Here is a 19009-nt window from a genome sequence, read left to right on the forward strand (position 1 = left end):
GTAGCACTAACTCCAAATAGTTTTGGGACACTCTAAAGTCCATGGAGAATAAGAGCACCTCCTCCGAGCTGTCCACTGCACTGAGGCTAGGAAATACTATCACCACCGATAAATCTACAATAATCGAGAATTTCAACAAGCATTTTGCTACGGCTGGCCATGCTTTCCACCAGGCTACCACTACCCCGGCCACCAGCTCTGCACCCTCCGCTGCAACTTACCAATGCCCCCCCCCGCTTCTCCTTCACCCAAATTCAGACAGCTGATGTTCTGAAAGAGCTGCAAAATCTGGACCCCTACAAATAATCTGGGCTAGACAATCTGGACCCTTTCTTTCTAAAATTAGCAGCCAAAATTGTCTCAACCCCTATTACTAGCCTGTTTAACCTCTCTTTCGTAATGTCTGAGATCCCCAGAGATCCCCCCTCTTCAAAGGGGGTGACACTCTAGATCCAAACTGTTACAGACCTATATCCATCCTGCCCTGCCTTTCGAAAGTTTTTGAAAGCCAAGTTAACAAACAGATCACCGACCATTTCGAATCCCACCGTACCTTCTCCGCTATGCAATCCGGTTTCCGAGCTGGTCATGGGTGCACCTCAGCCATGCTCAAGGTCCTAAACGATATTATAACCGCAATCGATAATAGACAGTACTGTGCAGCCGTCTTCATCGACCTGGCCAAGGCTTTCGACTCTGTCAACCACTGCATTCTTATTGGCAGACTAAATAGCCTTGGTTTCTCAAATGACTGCCTCGCCTGGTTCACCAACTACTTCTCAGATAGAGTTCAATGTGTCAAATCGGAAGGCCTGTTGTCTGGACCTATGTCAGTCTCTATGGGGGTGCCACAGGGTTCAATTCTCGGGCTGACTCTTTTCTCTGTGTATATCAATGATGTCGCTCTTGCTGCTGGTGACTCTCAGATCCACCTCTACGCAGACGACACCATTTTGTATACATCTGGCCCTTCATTGGACACTGTGTTAACAAACCTCCAAACGAGCTTCAATGCCATACAATACTCCTTCCGTAGCCTCCAACTGCTCTTAAACACTAATAAAACTAAATGCATGCTCTTCAATCGAATGCTGCTGACACCCGCCCACCCGACTAGAATCACTACTCTCAGCAGGTCTGACCTAGAGTATGTGGACAACTACAAATACCTAGGTGTCTGGTTAGACTGTAAACTATCCTTCCAGACTCACATTAAGCATCTCCAATCCAAAGTTAAATCTAGAATCGGCTTCCTATTTCGCAACAAAGCCTCCTTCTCTCATGCTGCCAAACATGCCCTGGTTAAACTGACTATCTTACCAATCCTTGACTTTGGCGATGTCATTTACAAAATAGCCTCCAACACTCTACTCAGCAAATTGGATGTAGTCTATCACAGTGCCATCCGTTTTGTCACCAAAGCCCCATATACTACCCACCACTGTGACCTGTACGCTCTCGTTGGCTGGTCCTCACTACATATTCGTCGCCAAAACCAATGGCTCCAGGTCATCTATAAATCACTGCTAGGCAAATCCCTGCCTTATCTTAGCTCATTGGTGACCATAGCAACACCCACCCGTAGTATGTGCTCCAGCAGGTATATCTCACTGGTCATCCCCAAAGCCAACACCTCCTTTGGCCGCCATTCCTTCCAGTTCTCTGCTGCCAATGACTGGAACAAACTGCAAAAATCTCTGAAGCTGGAGACTCATCTCCCTCACTAACTTTAAGGATCAGTTGTCAGAGCACCTTACCGATCACTGCACCTGTACACAGCCCATCTGAAATTAGCCCACCCAACTACCTCATCCCCATATTGTTATTTATTTTGCTCATTTGCACCCCAGTATCTCTATTTGCACATCATCTCTTGCACATCTATCATTTCAGTGTTAATACTAAATTGTAATTATTTTGCACTATGGCCTATTTATTGCCTTACCTCCATAACTTGCTACATTTGCATACACTGTATATATATTTTCTGTTGTATTTTTGAGTTTATGTTTTGTATGTAACTCTGTGTTGTTGTTTTTTATCGCACTGCTTTGCTTTATCTTGGCCAGGTCGCAGTTGTAAATGAGAACTTGTTCTCAACTGGTTTACCTGGTTAAATAAAGGTGAAAAATCCATATGTGTTATGTCATAGTTTTGATGTCTTCACTATTATTCTACAATGTAGAAAATAGTTAAAATAAAGAAAAATCCTTGAATGAGTAGTTGTGTCCAAACTTTTGACTGGTACAGTACCTATGACCTCTATTACCTCAACTAAGCTGTACCCCAGCACATTGACTCGGGACAGGTACACCCTGTCTATAGCCTCATTATTGTTATTTTATTGTTGCTCTTTTTATTTAGTTAATATTTTCTTAACTCTTATTTTTATTAAACCTGCGTTGTTGGTTAAGGGCTTGTAAGTAAGCATTCGGCGCATGTGACAAATAAAATTTGATTTGATTTGTCGTGTACGCATTACGTTACTATAGCTACGTCATTTCGTTAGGGATTCAGTTCCGCCTCCGCCATATTGTAGGAAATCCTTGTCTGGGTTGTCACTAGTTACCACAGCCACAAAGTCGAAATTGCCTATAATCGTAAACATGTATTATTATTATTTTGTTGCTTTTTGGTCTTCATTTAAGGTTAAACATAAGGTTAGCAGTATGGTTAGGGTTAAGGTTAGGTTTAAAATCAGATTTTAAGAATATACATTGCAGAAATAGGCGGGGTTTATGACTTTGTGGCTGTAGTGACTAGTGATGACTGTCTGTGTGCGCTGTCAGATTAGAGTTTAATCCGTGGGGTTACGGTCAGAACGGGAACAATCGCTAGTTACACCTGGAACTGGGCTCGATAACCGCGAGGAAACGTTGGTTTGAAAGCGATGGGTTTTATGGATGAATAATCCAAGCAATTTGATAATGAGATTACTGACTAACGTTTACGTTAGCATTCAAATGGATTGCAAGTGATTTGTCAATCTGATATACCCAGCTAGTTTGCGAGCTAACTGTAACTCTTAAAAAGTCGAAAATCGCATTAACTTTATCCACTAACTAAATATTCAAGACTTTTACTACACGGGACAATCACCACTTTTTCTCCGTTTTTTATGGTCCATATCAATTAGTGACATTTGACACGGATTTACGCTGTTAGCAATCGAACCTAATCAAATCAATCTTCTCGGAAAGAAAACAAATCTCTATTAACTCTCATAACTTCAAGACAGAGTAACCAGCTAGCGCTACAAACTAGCTAGTAAAGCTAGCTCATCAAACTTGGTCCTGAGTGGAGGCCAGACGGAACTAACATGTCTGGAAAAGACAAAGACAAGGAGAACGCCGGAGAAAAACAATCTACAACTGAGCGGCTAGTAAAAGGTGAGTCGACTTTGCAAACGTAGCTAACTACTGTACCGTTAGCTAGCTATGTAAATTACTGAACGTTCTGTTTTAACATTCCAAATATTAGCTAATTAACTAGGTAACAAGCTAGGTACTGTAGTTACACCACACGAAGCTGCAAGAACAGCATACTACATGAACTAACTAGTTATATTGAACGAACCAGAACTGTATCTACTTGGCTGCAGTAACTAGCCTACTAGTTCTGTCATAATGTTCCATTTTAGCTAGAAGGACACATAATTTGTTAATATATTTAGTATAACTCACTCACCACATGTAGCTGTCAACATGCACGACGAAATACACAGAAAGGATTGATAGTGGGCAGTATATTTTCAGGACAGCGTTTATAGCAGGCCTGCCATGAAGCTTTACTATGACCAGAGGTGAATCAGGAGGCACCTGTGACCCCTGGCTCTAAATCACCAGGGCATAGCTTTGTGGTTGCTGACTGGCACCTTCTTACAGGAGTTCTACCGACTCAGTCTATGGTCATGGAAAGTGATGTAGGGTACTTGGTATCATCATTAGGCAGGTTCTGTAGGGCGGTCTAGATAAGCCTATGATATCTCATAATGAAAAATGTATTGACTGTGTGCAGTGTGCAACACAAGGGCCACTGAGGGAGAGCGGGCCGTGAGAGGTTTGCTATTGCTGTGATTAAGCTGGCAAGGTGGATTTCTTAACCCAGCTGTTGTGGCTCCCTGGGCAGGCAGGACCTCGTTAGCACTGCCTGGCCTGAACGGTCTCTTCAGCCGAGCACGAGCCAGCTCTCCCCCTCTGCCAGCCCAGCGCTACCCACCCATTCAGGGTGAGAGGGCCAGGAGCAAGAGAATGCCCTGGCAGGGGATCAAACTTCGTATGTATGCCAGTAGGGAGAGAGTGAGTTAATTGCGGAAATAATCTCCCCAGTAATGTGCCCAACATGGTCTAGCCACAGGGTGTGGGATTGTGGGAGAAAGCGTGAAGGAGGGACGAAGAGTGGGAGAAAGAGATTTGTTCGTACATCCAGCCAGGACCATTGGGGGTCCCAACATGGCAGTTTTAACTGTACCAAGGCTCAGGAGAGGCTTGAGTGAGTAGGATGATGCTGCTACTCCTCCAATAGTGGTACTATCCACTTTATTTTTTCTCACACTGACACTTTCTGTTTTATAAATGAAATCCTCTCCTTTGTGGATAGTCTACATTATTAAAGAGATGGGATCTGTTGTACAATTTCTCTAGTTGTACCACAGCTGTAGTCCAGATGGAAAATGCCAGATTAATAATTTTGTCTTTATTGGTGAGTTGATATTTTGCGCTTCACTTCATTTATGTGGTTTAGGGGTAGCCTCAAATATCAGTCATTTGGTCATTGGTATGGGTAATTGAACCAGAGTGTATGCTGGGTCCTGTGCAGTGCACCGAGCATGTGATGTCACTGACTCAGTGGCAGAGATGACCACCACTCTGTGTTAGAGCTGGGACGATAAACCAAAAATGATCGACACCGATCACTTATCGCAGGCATTTTGCTGATATAATTTATTACGATACGTAGCCTATACTAGAGAAATGTGAGGTTTGAAATGAAATAAGTATGCTAATATGGGTTATTGTTAATGGGACAATCAATGTCTACAACATCAAACTACTAGTAGTCATTTAAAGGATAATGTAGGGCCCTATAAAATCCGTTATCGCATCAATTCAGGCTATTTATCGTAATATGGATTTTTGTCCATATCACCCAGCTCTACTCTGTGTAATTATCTAATTTGGCTGAGTAATGTGTTCAGTGATTAGGGCAATTTGGATGGGAGGGACAACACACTGTCCAACTCCCCCCACAGCTACCTGAGCCATATTGTCCTGATTCTGTAGCCTAATCATTCAGTGTGCCATTGTCCCCCTTTGTGAGTGTTTGATGATACAATAATAGATTGACTATTTCTATACCAGCAGGATCCAAATCTGAAACAAAGATTGAATAACTATTGTCCCTTTGTCCTGTTTGTTGTCATGCCAATGTGGGTGAAATGTAGGTCTTGTTTGTCATTAAGTCGTTTGTCTCATTTGTCATGAAGAGGCCATTGAACATCCATGCTAATTAGTAAACTAATCTGAAAGACATACACTATATAGACAAAAGTATGTGAACACCCCTTCAAATGAGTAGAATCGGCTATTTCAGCCACACCTGTTGCTGACAGGTGCATTAAATCGAGCACACATTCATGCAATCTCCATAGACAAACACCGGCAGTAGAATGGCCTTACTGAAGAGCTCAGTGTCTTTCAATGTGGTACTGTCATAGGCCACACAGCGCGTCCTCGGTTGCAACACTCACTACCGAGTTCCAAACTGACTCTGGAAGCAATGTCAGCACAATAACTGTTCGTCGGGAGCTTCATGAAATGGGTTTCCATGGCCGAGCAGCCACACACAAGCCTAAGATCACCATGCGCAATGCCAAGCGTCGGCTGGAGTGGTGTAAAGCTCATCGCAATTGGACTCTGCAGTGGAAACACGTTCTCTGGAGTGATGAAGCACGCTTCACCATCTGGCAATCCAAAGGATGAATCTGGGTTTGGTGGAGGAGGGATAGTGGTCTGGGGCTGTTTTTCATGTTTCGGGCTAGGCCCTTAGTTCCAGTAACGCTACAGCATACAATAACATTGTAGACAATTCAGTGCTTCCAACTTTGTGACAACAGATTGGGGAAAGCCCTTTCCTGTTTCAGAATGACAATGCCCCCATGCACAAAGCGAGGTCCATACAGAAATGGTTTGTTGAGATCGGTGTGGAAGAACTTGACTAGCCTGCACAGAGCCCTGACCTCAACCCCATCGAACACCTTTGGGATGAATTGGAACGCTGATTGCGAGCCAGGCCTAATCGCCCAACATCATTGCCCGACCTCACTCATGCTCTTGTGGCTGAATGGAAGCAGGTCCCCGCAGCAATGTTCCAACATCTAGTGGAAAGCCTTCCCTGAAGAGTGGAGGCTGTTATAGCAGCGAAGGGTAGACCAACTCCATATTAATGCCCATGATTTTGGAATGAGATGTTCGACAAGCAGGTGTCCACATACTTTTGGTCATGTAGTGTATATAAAGTCAGTGTAGGCCTATCCTAACCTATCATTTTGTTTCCAAACTCTTGGTTCACCTGACCAATAGCAGTATGAATCTTGTCTCCAACACTACTAATGCATTGGATTTGAGTCACCACCACGGCAGACTGGGATCATGTGCAGGTGACCCTAGAATACTATGACTGATCTGTGCGACGTGTGATCCAGCCCTCTTGCTCCAGTCAGTTTCACTGAGATGGTGTTGTTGATCCCAATAACTGGCCAATAGGCCTAGCCCTTGACACATGCGAGCTACTGCCTGCCTTGCCTTGCCCCTCACTGAGTCACTATCCATCCATCCATGTTTTCTTGGATTCTTGGGGCCAGGATCTTGCCTCCAGTGGGGCTAGCTAGCTAGGCTCCTAAATAAACAGGTTCTGAACTTGGAATCCCCGGCTAATAGAGGCTTTGCCTAATCTCTTAACGCTCGTAGCCAGCTTACAGTTCCTTTCGTTGCCTGCCTTGTAGGTCCAGGAACGCTTACTGTTTATTTATACAACACTTGTCAGAGCATGACAGCTTGTCTTGATCATAGGGTGACCAAGTTGGAGCTCACTGTGTGTGCTGCTGGAGAAATCCCACTGCAGGCCGGCCGGGTCCGTGCCAGTAACCCACACATCCCCCCTCCCATTCTCCAAGCCAGCTCATCAGACAGCCAGCCTGCACCCTACCTGTCCTGTGCTGCACACCAAAACAAGGCTGCTGGACTCATAGTAGGCTATCCATAAGGCTCTGGTCAAAAGTAGTGCACTATGTAGGGAATAGGATGGACTTGCATTTGACTGATTTGTTGCTCCAAAACCTGTCAAAGATGCTAGTAAAGTAAAGAGGCGTGGCTATTTGTTTCAGCATGACAAACGGTGTGTCAGACTGTGTTTCTCCGACAGATAATATTATCAATTGATTCTGCTGCTGACACATTGCACAAGTCAACCTCCTCCCTCATCTCTCCAGACCAGCCTCATCCTCCTGGAAACCTGTGATGGATGGTAGTAGTAGGTAAGGTCAGGCTATAGCCTAATGCATCAGGCTGCCTCTGGTCCTCTGGGTAGTCAGGTGCCACCACACTGATTTAACACACCCACACAAAAGCTCATTAGAGTTCACTCATATTCCAGCCATTGGTTTATGTGGCTTTCATGAGCGGCCTGTGGCCTCGAATCTCCATTGATGTTCTGTACGGTGCTACAACCTGAGCCATGTGGAGACTTTAACCGCAGGCTGTGCCCTCTTCTCATGCACCTAAGGTAACAATCCGGACCGTGGTATTGATCTAATGGCAACAGATTATCAGGGGTGTAGTTTAGCAGGCAGTTGTTCATGAACCATGATGATCATGATCCCACTCAACTAGGGATGTTAACAGTTAAACGCTTTGACGCTGACAATACATTTGACCGGTCATGCTTAAATTAGTGCGTGTATTTTTGTTAGTTGTTATATATCTTGTTTATCACACGCGCACAGGAGTGAAATGTGCTTTTATACTCCGTCATTGCGCAAACAAATAAGAATTCTAAATGCAATCGCTGGTAAACTGTTTTGATGGCCACGATTAAAAAGAGCTACTGTTCTTATTAATTAAAGCTTGCCTCCCATTTGCCATTAGAGTGCATAGGCTATAGTCAATGGTAGGCAGGCTATCAGCACGTCACCCACCACTTTGCAATGTGAGCTTGATGTAGTATAATTGTTTGAAACCTGAACGTTTTACTTTACTTCAAATAATGAGGAAATGTCTTGCCTTGCTTCAAAGTAGCCAAAATCCAACCATAGAAATGTGGAGGCAGTCTGCAGCAAAACTGACAAAAATTTGCATCCCTACACCCCACACATGGCCGCACTGGGAATGATTTTACTTATGTGATCCTAACACCTTGACCAAACCGGCTCCGTGCGTGTTGATTTTGTCTATCCCCTCCAGACGCGTTCATGGCACGCAGGTTAAAATACCAAAACCAACTGTGAACCAACTATATTAATTTGGGGACAGGTCGAAACACACAAACATTCATGGACATTTAGCTAGCTTGCTGTTGCTAGCTAATTTTCCTGGGAGATAACCATTGGGTTGTTATTTTACCTGAAAAGGATAAGGTCCTATTTTTTACTTGATCTTTGTAGAATTTTGACCCATTTTGAGTCATACAAAATCATGTGTTCTCTATTCTCTCGTTCATCTTTCATCACCCACATGGGTTAGTATTCTCTTGAAAACCAATGAGTAGATGGGAGAGGCGGGACTTGCAGGGCATCAAGCGTCTAAAATATAACCAATTTCTATTTTAGCGCCTGACAGAAACCATTGATTTCAAAGTTTAACTATGCACAAGGACTACTTTTTAACAATTTCCACATACATTATTTCTAAAACGTATTTAGTGGAAGAACTGTCCAGATACCAACTTTGGTAACGGAATTACGGTAAATAATAATAAAAAAGGTTTTAATGCAACCACGTTTTCAAAATAAACTCTGAATTAAGATTCAAAGATGTGTGCAGAAAGAATGTGGTGTCAACAATGACATGGCACCTTGAGTTTGAAAAAATATATTTTGTTTATTGAACTACAGTAAGGGAAGTGGATTTACACCCGGAAATGGAATTACGGTAAAGGAATTACATTATGGGTCCCTGATCTGTACTACACAGAAATGCATAATTATGGATATGAATGTCATTCTCATGTTTCACAAGTTTGGACAGCACAGCAGAGCACAGTTCAGTACAATACAGCACACCAGAGCAGAGTATGGTAGAGTTCAGTGTAGTTGAGTACAATACAATATACTGTACAGTACAATTTACTGTACTGTATTGTACTGTATTATTGTATTGGACTGTATTCTACTATTCTCTACTCACTGTAGAGTACTGTATTATGGAAACATACGACTATGATATGTTCAGATTTGGTCCGGTCCATCTGTGGACCTTAAAATCAATGCCAGGGTGGACTGACCAGATTTCAACTACTTTTCAATGTCCATGGACATCCGGTGTCGGTCGGTGCTCAGTGGGTGAGGATACTGGTTACAGTAAATGGAAAGAGCGGGGACTCATGGGTAGGTGTCAGAAAGAGCTGGGAGAGGTGGCATTAACTGGAGAGAGAGAGGGGGTTGTCCGGACTCAAGACTGTTTTAACACTCTTGGTTTGACCACCAGACAACAGAAAGACAAAGAAAACCGTTATGAGCTGAACATGCAGTGCATTCGGAAGTATTCAGACCCCTTTACTTTTTCTACATTTTGTTATGTTACAGCCTTATTCTAAAATTGATTAAATAAAAAATTTCCTCATCAATCTACACACAATACCCCATAATGCCAAAGCGAAAACAGTTTTACATAAGTATTCAGACCCGTTGCTATGAGACTTGAAATTGAGCTCAGGTGCATCCTGTTTCCATTGATCATCCTTGGTGTTTCTACAACTTGATTGGAGTCCACCTGTGGTAAATGCAATTGATTGGACATGATTTGGAAAGGCACACACCTGTCTATATAAGGTTCCACAGTTGACTGTGTGGCTCTATGAAAGGTTTGAGGTCAATTGACCTGCTACTAATGTAACAACCAGGATGGAGGGAATGTTGGGCCCTATCTACCTGCCAAACTGAAAATAGCCTGGGCACAAATATGTGGTAAATGCCTCATCACTACCTTGTCTGTCTGGGTGGCTGGCTGTTGAGAATTCTAAAATGAAAAGGGCTGTTATCTTTTGGTCACATCTTTGTGGATTTGCAGTGGAACACATTGCTTTTTTGTTTAAGGAATGGAGATGGTTGCTTCCTGTTTTCCAACTGCCGACCCACCTTTAAGTTCCATACCTAGGCTTTATAGTCTACACCTAAAAACAGCATCATTGTCGTAATCTTTTCTAATTGCTTGCCAGCGTTGCTACGCAATTTAGTAGGGCTGGGAATTGCCAGGGACCTCACGATACGATATTATCACGATACTTAGGTGGCGATACAATATGTATTGTGATTCTCACGATTCTATATGTATTGCGATTGTTCCAAACATATTGCTAAATTTAGTATACCAAACATTAGGAACACCTTCCTAATACTGAGTTGCACCCCCACTTTGCCCTCAGAATAGCCTCAATTCATCGGGGCATGGACTCTACAAGGTGTCAAAAGCGTTCCACAGGGATGCTGGCACATGTTGACGCCAATGCTTCCCACAGTTGTCAAGTTGGCTGGATGTCCTTTGGGTGGTGGACCATTCTTGATACACATGGAAAACTGTTGACCGTGAAAAACCCAGCAGTGTTGCAGTTCTTGACACAAACCGGTGCGCCTGGTACCTACTACCATACCCTGTTCAAAGGCACTTCAATCTTTTGTCTTGCCCATTCACCCTCTGAATGGCACACATACACAATCCATGTTCCAAATGTCTCGAAGCTTAAAAGTAATTATTGAACCTGTCTCCTCCCCTTTATCAACATTGATTTTATGTGGATTTAACAAGTGACATCAATAAGAGATCATAGCTTTGACCTGGATTCACCTGGTCAGTCTGTCATGGAACTAACAGGTGTTCTTAATATTCTGTATACTCTGTGTATATCAGCTGACAAGAGAGCCATAATTAAAACGAGTTTTGATCAGTCATGGAAATAAGTGCTGAAAACATGTTGGCTCACTATTTAAAGAGAACAAGTTATAGGATGAAAAATACCGGCGTTTTGGCGCAGGTACAGTCGACTAGCGCTAGCTAACGCTACCTTTTTACAAATCGATAGTCAAAGTATCGATATAATATCGTCCAAAATAATGTTGCGATATGTAACTGTATAGTGTTTTCCTCATCACTGCAATTTACCCTAGTTTTTAAACAAAATATGGACATTTATCTCTTTACTTATGATTGTTTTGACAGCTGAGAGTCTAGTATCTAAAATAATATCAAGGGTTTTACGCTATAGCAACCTTTTGCACTCTGCAAAGGATTGTGGGACTGTAGAACAGATTACCGCCCGGCCAGGTGTGCAATTTGACACTGACTGACTAGCCTACCACGGGATGCGGCTGCCTGCTGCCCTAGAATCTATTAATGGCTGGGCAGACACTGGATGCAGATGGGAAATATTTTCCATCAGTCTGTCTTAAATTACTACTGTATGGCTTGTTATTGTTGTGTTTTATTGCCTAAGATGTGGGCTCTCTAGGCTAATTTGTGTTAACGTATGTAGATAGTATGCGGTTTGCCAGCATAAATGAGCAATCTGTAATACACTGTCAGACATAATGTATTGTAGATTGCAGAACTTTGACTGACTCCATGGCAGTATTAAAGTTAAATGCAAGAACAGTCTCTGTGGGTGGGACACAATGGACCTAGGTTGCACCCTATTCCCTATACAGTGACGGAAATAAGTATTTGACCCCTCTGCAAAACATGACTTAGTACTTGGTGGCAAAACCCTTGTTGGCAATCACAGAAGTCAGCCGTTTCTTGTAGTTGGCCACCAGGTTTGCACACATCTCAGGAGGGATTTTGTCCCATCTTCTCCAAGTCATTAAGGTTTCGAGCCTGATGTTTGGCAACTCAAACCTTCAGCTCCCTCCACAGATTTTCTATGGGATTAAGATCTGGAGACTGGCTAGGTCACTCCAGGACCTTAATGTGCTTCTTCTTGAGCCACTCCTTTGTTGCCTTGGCCATGTGTTTTGGGTCATTGTCATGCTGGAATACCCATCCACGACCCATTTTCAATGCCCTGGCTGAGGGAAGGAGGTTCTCACCCAAGATTTGACGGTACATGGCCCTGTCCATCGTCCCTTTGATGCGGTGAAGTTGTCCTGTCCCCTTAGCAGAAAAACACCCCCAAAGCATAATGTTTCCACCTCCATGTTTGACGGTGGGGATGGTGTTCTTGGGGTCATAGGCAGCATTTCTCCTCCTCCAAACACGGCGAGTTGAGTTGATGCCAAAGAGCTCGATTTTGTTCTCATCTGACCACAACACTTTCACCCAGTTCTCCTCTGAATCATTCAGATGTTCATTGGCAAACTTCACACAGCCCTGTATATGTGCTTTCTTGAGCAGGGGGCCCTTGCGGGTGCTGCAGGATTTCAGTCCTTCACGGCGTAGTGTGTTACCAATTGTTTTCTTGGTGACTATGGTCCCAGCTGCCTTGAGATCATTGACAAGATCCTCCCGTGTAGGTCTGGGCTGATTCCTCACCGTTCTCATGATCATTGCAACTCCACGAGGTGAGATCTTGCATGGAGCCCCAGGCCGAGGGAGATTGACAGTTATTTTGTGTTTCTTCAACCAACTGTTGTCACCTTCTCACCAAGCTGCTTGGCGATGGTCTTGTAGCCCATTCCAGCCTTGTGTAGGTCTACAATCTTGTCCCTGACATCCTTGGGGAGCTCTTTGGTCTTGGCCATGGTGGAGAGTTTGGAATCTGATTGATTGATTGCTTCTGTGGACAGGTGTCTTTTATACAGGTAACAAACTGAGATTAGGAGCACTCTCTTTAAGAGTGTGCTCCTAATCTCAGCTCGTTACCTGTATAAAAGACACCTGGGAGCCAGAAATCTTTCTGATTGAGAGGGGGTCAAATACTTATTTCCCTCATAAAAATGCAAATCAATTTATAACATTTTTGACATGTGTTTTTCTGGATTTTTTTGTTGTTATTCTGTCTCTCACTGTTCAAATAAACCTACCATTAAAATTATAGACTGATCATTTATTTGTCAGTGGGCAAACGTACAAAATCAGCAGGGGATCAAATACTTTTTTCCCTCACTGTATCAAATAGGCTCCGTCCCAAATGCATTCCCTAGCCTATGTACAGTAGTACACTACTTTTGACCAAAGCCCTGGTCAAAAGTAGTGCACTAAATAGGGAAACGGATGCCTTTTTGGGACATATCCTTAATATCTGTTTCCCCTCTGTTCCCCTGTCCAGCCGTGCCGTACCCTCCCCAGCAGCATCTGTCTATGAAGGAGCTGTTTGAGGATGGCAAGCCCAACGCAGAGACGCTCCGCACGCACCTAGTGAAGGAGGGCCGGCTGGAGGAAGAGGTGGCCCTCCGGATCATCAACGACGGAGCCAACATACTGAGACAGGAGAAGTGTATGCTGGAGGTAGAGGCACCCATCACAGGTAAGAGAAGAATAGTACTTTATTAATCCATTTGAGATGGAAATGTGCCTTCTGCTATACCCAACCCCTCCGATATACACATAGCCTATACACAAACACACATTAGGTTGGAAAGAAGGAACTTGGTCCCCTTTTTTGTTGTTACTGTATGTGATCAGCTGGTGACTTGAAACCCTTTCTTTCACTGATTTACACAAGAGGATAGCGTTGAGTACACATCACAGCATACCACAACACAGTTGTGTACACGCCCTCCCTTTACCTGAGGAGAAGGAACTTACCTGCTGCTCCTAAGGCTGTCAGTCAGTCACCTGGCCTCCAGTAACTACTTCAAAGAGATCAAATGCAAATGGGCACGTTTAGCCCGTCATTAGTTGTGTTTAGCTTGTGAAGCCTGACCTTTGCAGTTTGCCTAAAGCAACATCCGCCTTTAGGAAGTTAGTTTTAACACTGAGGTCTTATGGATTTAGGCCACATATACATCATGCCATTTGGGGAGGCAGGTAGCCTAGCAGTTAAGAGCGTTTGGCCAGTAACTGAAAGGTCACTGGTTCGAATCCCCGAGCCGACTAGGTGAGAAATCTGTCAGTGCCGTTAAGCAAGGCACTTAACCTTAATTGTTCCTGTAAGTTGCTCTGGATAAGAGTTTTTGAATAACAAAAATGTAAATGTCATCTAGGTCATATGGATTTGAATATAGTTATTTTGCTGACGACACCACGGTTGTAGGCCTGATAACCAACAATGACGAGTTGGCTTATAGGGAGGAGGTAAGTGAACTGGCATTGTGGTGCCAGGACAACAACCTCTCCCTCAATGTCGGCAAAACAAAGGAGTTGATTGTTGACTTCAGGAAGCAGAGGAGGGAACATGCCCCGATCCACATCAACGGGATTGCAGTAGAGAGAGTCAGCAGTTTTAAGTTCCTCGGCGTCCACATCACCCGAGCACTTGTCATGGACCAACAACAACACCACTCTTGTCAAGAGGGCGCAACAGCGTCTCTACTTCCTAAGGCGGCTGAAGAAATTAGGCATGCCACCCCGGGTCCTCTCCAAATACTACCGCTGCACCATTGAGAGCATCCTGACTGGTTGCATCACGGCCTGGTACGGGAATTGCTCCATCCACGACCGCAAGGCCCCCCAGCAGGTGGTGAAGACAGCCCAGTACATCACTGGGACCGTGCTCCCACCCATCCAGGACATCTACTCGAAGCAATGCCTGAGGAAGGCCTGCAGCATCAAGGACCCCACACACAAGCTGTTCACTCCCTTAGTCGGGCAGACGGTATTGGAGCATGAGGTCTGATACCAACATGCTCAGAGACAGTTTCGATCTACAAGCCATCAGACTGCTGAACACTTGAACTGGACTGACCACCTGCTCTGATTCTCCGCACCTTAGCGCGCACACACACACACACTTATTCATTCATGCTACCAGACAAATACTGCAAAATGTAAATACTTGCCCCCAATTCCCCCTTTCCCAAAAGACATGTAAATATTGGACTATACATTTTGCCTTCCTGTATTATACTTACGCTAAAATGTTTATTCTATTCTACTGAGCCATTTACCAGGGATGAAAACTAGTCACCTTTCAGCAAAATTCGCCATTTTCAATCCAAAATAGGTGACCTAAGTGATTTGTGTAGATCCAATTAGAAAAGTTTGGGCGGGGGGGGCTTTGGATCACTCCTGGCTGTAAGCGAACGAGTGATGTGCGTTTGGAGCAATACTGGCTGCATCCAAGGCTCAGCCAATCGTTCACATAACAACAGAATGCAGCACGCGACTGAAGAGAGAAGAGACAACCAACTTGCTAGTTACAGCATCAGCGCGCGCTAGAAAGACAGCGGATAGTGGAAAGGCAGTTTGCCAGTTACAGCAGCGCGTCTCCTGAACGATAACGAAGAGGTAGGTGAGAAGCCTGACCACGGAGACTGGAGTGGGAAGGTGATGAAGCGTACTTCCTGAGCTGTAACCGAAAAACAACTGGCATTTGGAAAGTTTGAGTTGAAGGAGTTCAATGTGTCAAATCGGAGGGCCTGTTGTCTGGACCTATGGCAGTCTCTATGGGGGTGCCACAGGGTTCAATTATTGGGCCGACTCTTTTCTCCGTGTATATCAATGATGTCGCTCTTGCTGCTGGTGACTCTCAGATCCACCTCTACGCAGACGACACCATTTTGCATACATCTGGCCCTTCACTGGACACTGTGTTAACAAACCTCCAAACGAGCTTCAATGCCATACAATACTCCTTCCGTAGCCTCCAACTGCTCTTAAACACTAGTAAAACTAAATGCATGCTCTTCAATCGAACGCTGCTGGCACCCGCCCACCCCGACTAGAATCAATACTCTCGACGGGTCTGACCTAGAGTATGTGGACAACTACAAATACCTAGGTGTCTGGTTAGACTGTAAACTCTCCTTCCAGACTCAAATTAAGAATCTCCAATCCAAAGTTAAATCTAGAATTGGCTTCCTATTTCGCAACAAAGCCTCCTTCACTCATGCTGCCAAACATGCCCTCGTAAAACTGACTATCCTACCGATCCTTGACTTCGGCGATGTCATTTACAAAATAGCCTCCAACACTCTACTCAGCAAATTGGATGTAGTCTCAGTCACAGTGCCATCCGTTTTGTCTCCAAAGCCCCATACACTACACACCACTGTGACCTGTACGCTCTTGTTGGCTGGTCCTCACTACATATTCGTCGCCAAACCCACTGGCTCCAGGCCATCTATAAATCACTGCTAGGCAAATCCCTGCCTTATCTTAGCTCATTGGTCACCATAGCAACACCCACCCGTAGTATGCGCTCCAGCAGGTATATCTCACTGGTCATCCCCAAAGCCAACACCTCCTTTGTCCGCCATTCCTTCCAGTTCTCTGCTGCCAATGACTGGAACGAATTGCAAAAATCTCTGAAGCTGGAGACTCTTATCTCCCTCACTAACTTTAAGCATCAGTTGTCAGAGCACCTTACCGATCACTGCACCTGTACACAGCCCATCTGAAATTAGCCCACCCAACTACCTCATCCCTATATTGTTATTTATTTTGCTCATTTGCACCCCAGTATCTCTATTTGCACATCATCTCTTGCACATCTATCATTCCAATGTTAATACTAATTGTAATTATTTTGCACTATAGCCTATTTATTGCCTTACCTCCATAACTTGCTACATTTGCACACACTGGATATTTATTTTCTGTTGTATTTTTGACTTTATGTTTTGTTTTACCCCATATGTAACTTTGTGTTGTTGTTTTTATCGCACTGCTTTGCTTTATCTTGGCCAGGTCGCAGTTGTAAATGAGAACTTGTTCTCAACTGGGTTACCTGGTTAAATAAAGGTGAAATATATATATATATATATATTTTTTTTTTTTTTAAGGAGAAAGTGTGGTGGAACAAGTATTGTTAGCATTGTTAAGTATCTTGCTAGCTGGATCAAATTCTCCGTTAGCTAGCCAGAGAAATGTTGAGCAACATTAGCCAACTTAACTGATCAAATAAGTGAGTTTATGGTGTGAAAATTAGCTGGCTAATAGTCAGACAGCTAACGTTACAACATCAGATGAGCTAACGTTAGTAACCTAACCAATTCACTATAGTATTAACTGGTATACGACTCCTTACCGTTCCTCAAGTTATAACGCGTTAGTTGCTTACTGGACCCTGGCAATCTGTGTGAAATGTTAACTAGCTAACGAACTAACTACTATCTGTGAACTAATGTTTTCCCTCTACAGTATGTGGTTAAATTTTAGAATGAGTGAATCAGGTGAAAATGAGGCGTTGCTTGTTAAACAAGTGGTTTCAGGGATCAGGTGTAGCTGGAGCTGGCTTAAGCTGGATGCCAGAGGTGAAAGGAAGACCACACAATTTCTTTCTCACTTTTTCAATACGGTGGATAAAAAGTGTTATGCCAGGTGTACTCTCTGCCTGAAAGAGATCAGGTATGCCAACAAAGGGTATCATGCTCTGCTGGCACATTGGAGAACAGATGTCCACAGGCAGAAAGTGTACAATGTAGTGCAATGTAGCCCAAATATATTTATTTTGTTGTGTTGAATTTGACAGTAACACTTGTGTGTGAGTGAGGGGGGATTATTAAATGTTTTACTAAGTGAACGTTATTTTTGCACCCATGTAGTCTTGTGCACTTGATTAATGTCTACTATAGTGGCCGCTATAATAGAGCAACAATAGAATGCCTGTTTGTTTCATTGTATTTCTACTTGGAAGATGTTTTTTTCCCAAGTGCAATATTTAGATGTGTGTGTGGTCACAAGCGTTCTATTATAAAGGCTGTCGTGGCTAACTGCAATATTAATGTACTGGTTTTTCTCTGGACTTGAGTGTCATTTGCAGTAAAGTCTAGGCACCAAATAATAATGGATTGCTTTCTTTACATTTTTTTGCGGGGAGTTAGGTTCACATTAACCACTTTCTATTTTACACACAGAGACTGATCATGTAGATGATATTATTTGTTGTTAAATTAGTTAACCTGCATTTCCCCCAAGCAGGGATTTTTTTGCATGTTTCAATGCAAAAACAAGTGTCACCTTTTTGGGCCCTCACCAGTTTGCATCCCTGATTTTACTTTGTTTGTACAATCTTTTATTTATTTCTTATTGTTGTTTCATTGTTGAAGTAACCTGCAAGTAAGCAGTTCCTTGGACGGTGTATACCATTTGTATCCCGTTCATACCACTCATAAAACTTGAAACTCTCCTAGGCTGGTGGAACCAGCCTGATCGCTCCATTCACCATTGTTTTACTGCACGTATCAAGTGAAATTGAATGGTGAGAACACAGGGATCGGACTGGTTCCATCAAGCTGATCTGCTCCCTCTAGCCTACACACATGCTGAGTGAGTGAGGATAGTACATGCACCTCTCTCTTTCTCTGGCACCCAGCAAACAAACATTCATACAGTGCCATGGAATAGTGCCCAACCATGGCCAGAGAACACAGTACATGCCTGGGCACTATGCCATGGTACCACACCACTGTTCACTGCGTCTGTTGACAGAAGGTATATTGGTGTGGACCCATTTTACTGGCCTGAGTTATCGGTGTCATCAAATGCCTTTGAACTGAACTCCCAGTTTCACACAGCTGTCCTTACTGTCCTGGTCCAGCTTAGTCTATCTCTTCTGCACCCTGCTAGTGCTCACACACAGGCTTGTTATTCTGATTCACTTCCATCAGCCTCAATCACATGCGTATAGGCCTACATTTCTTCCCTGTACATTAATAGACAGAATTAGGTAACTCTCTGAAATTACTCTCACTCTTGTGCAT

The 19009-nt window shown here is 43.6% G+C and overlaps 1 protein-coding gene across 2 annotated transcripts in view; it reads left to right on the forward strand.

Moving 5' to 3' along the window:
• Positions 1 to 2764: 2764 nt before the first annotated feature.
• The window catches only part of LOC311141731 (serine/threonine-protein phosphatase 2B catalytic subunit gamma isoform-like), a 65883-nt gene continuing 49638 nt past the window's right edge, over positions 2765 to 19009 (forward strand). The window contains exons 1-2 of one of the 2 annotated variants that reach the window (XM_084177162.1): positions 2765 to 3389; positions 13474 to 13671. In XM_084177162.1, the coding sequence (XP_084033288.1) occupies positions 3320 to 3389; positions 13474 to 13671 (268 nt within the window). In that variant the 5' untranslated portion in view covers positions 2765 to 3319. The remainder of the gene's footprint in view (positions 3390 to 13473; positions 13672 to 19009) is intronic. The other variant, XM_084177163.1, reaches the window with a different exon arrangement.

Source organism: Coregonus lavaretus (assembly GCF_964263955.1).
Source record: "Coregonus lavaretus genome assembly, chromosome: 14".
NCBI classification, from domain to species: domain Eukaryota; kingdom Metazoa; phylum Chordata; class Actinopteri; order Salmoniformes; family Salmonidae; genus Coregonus; species Coregonus lavaretus.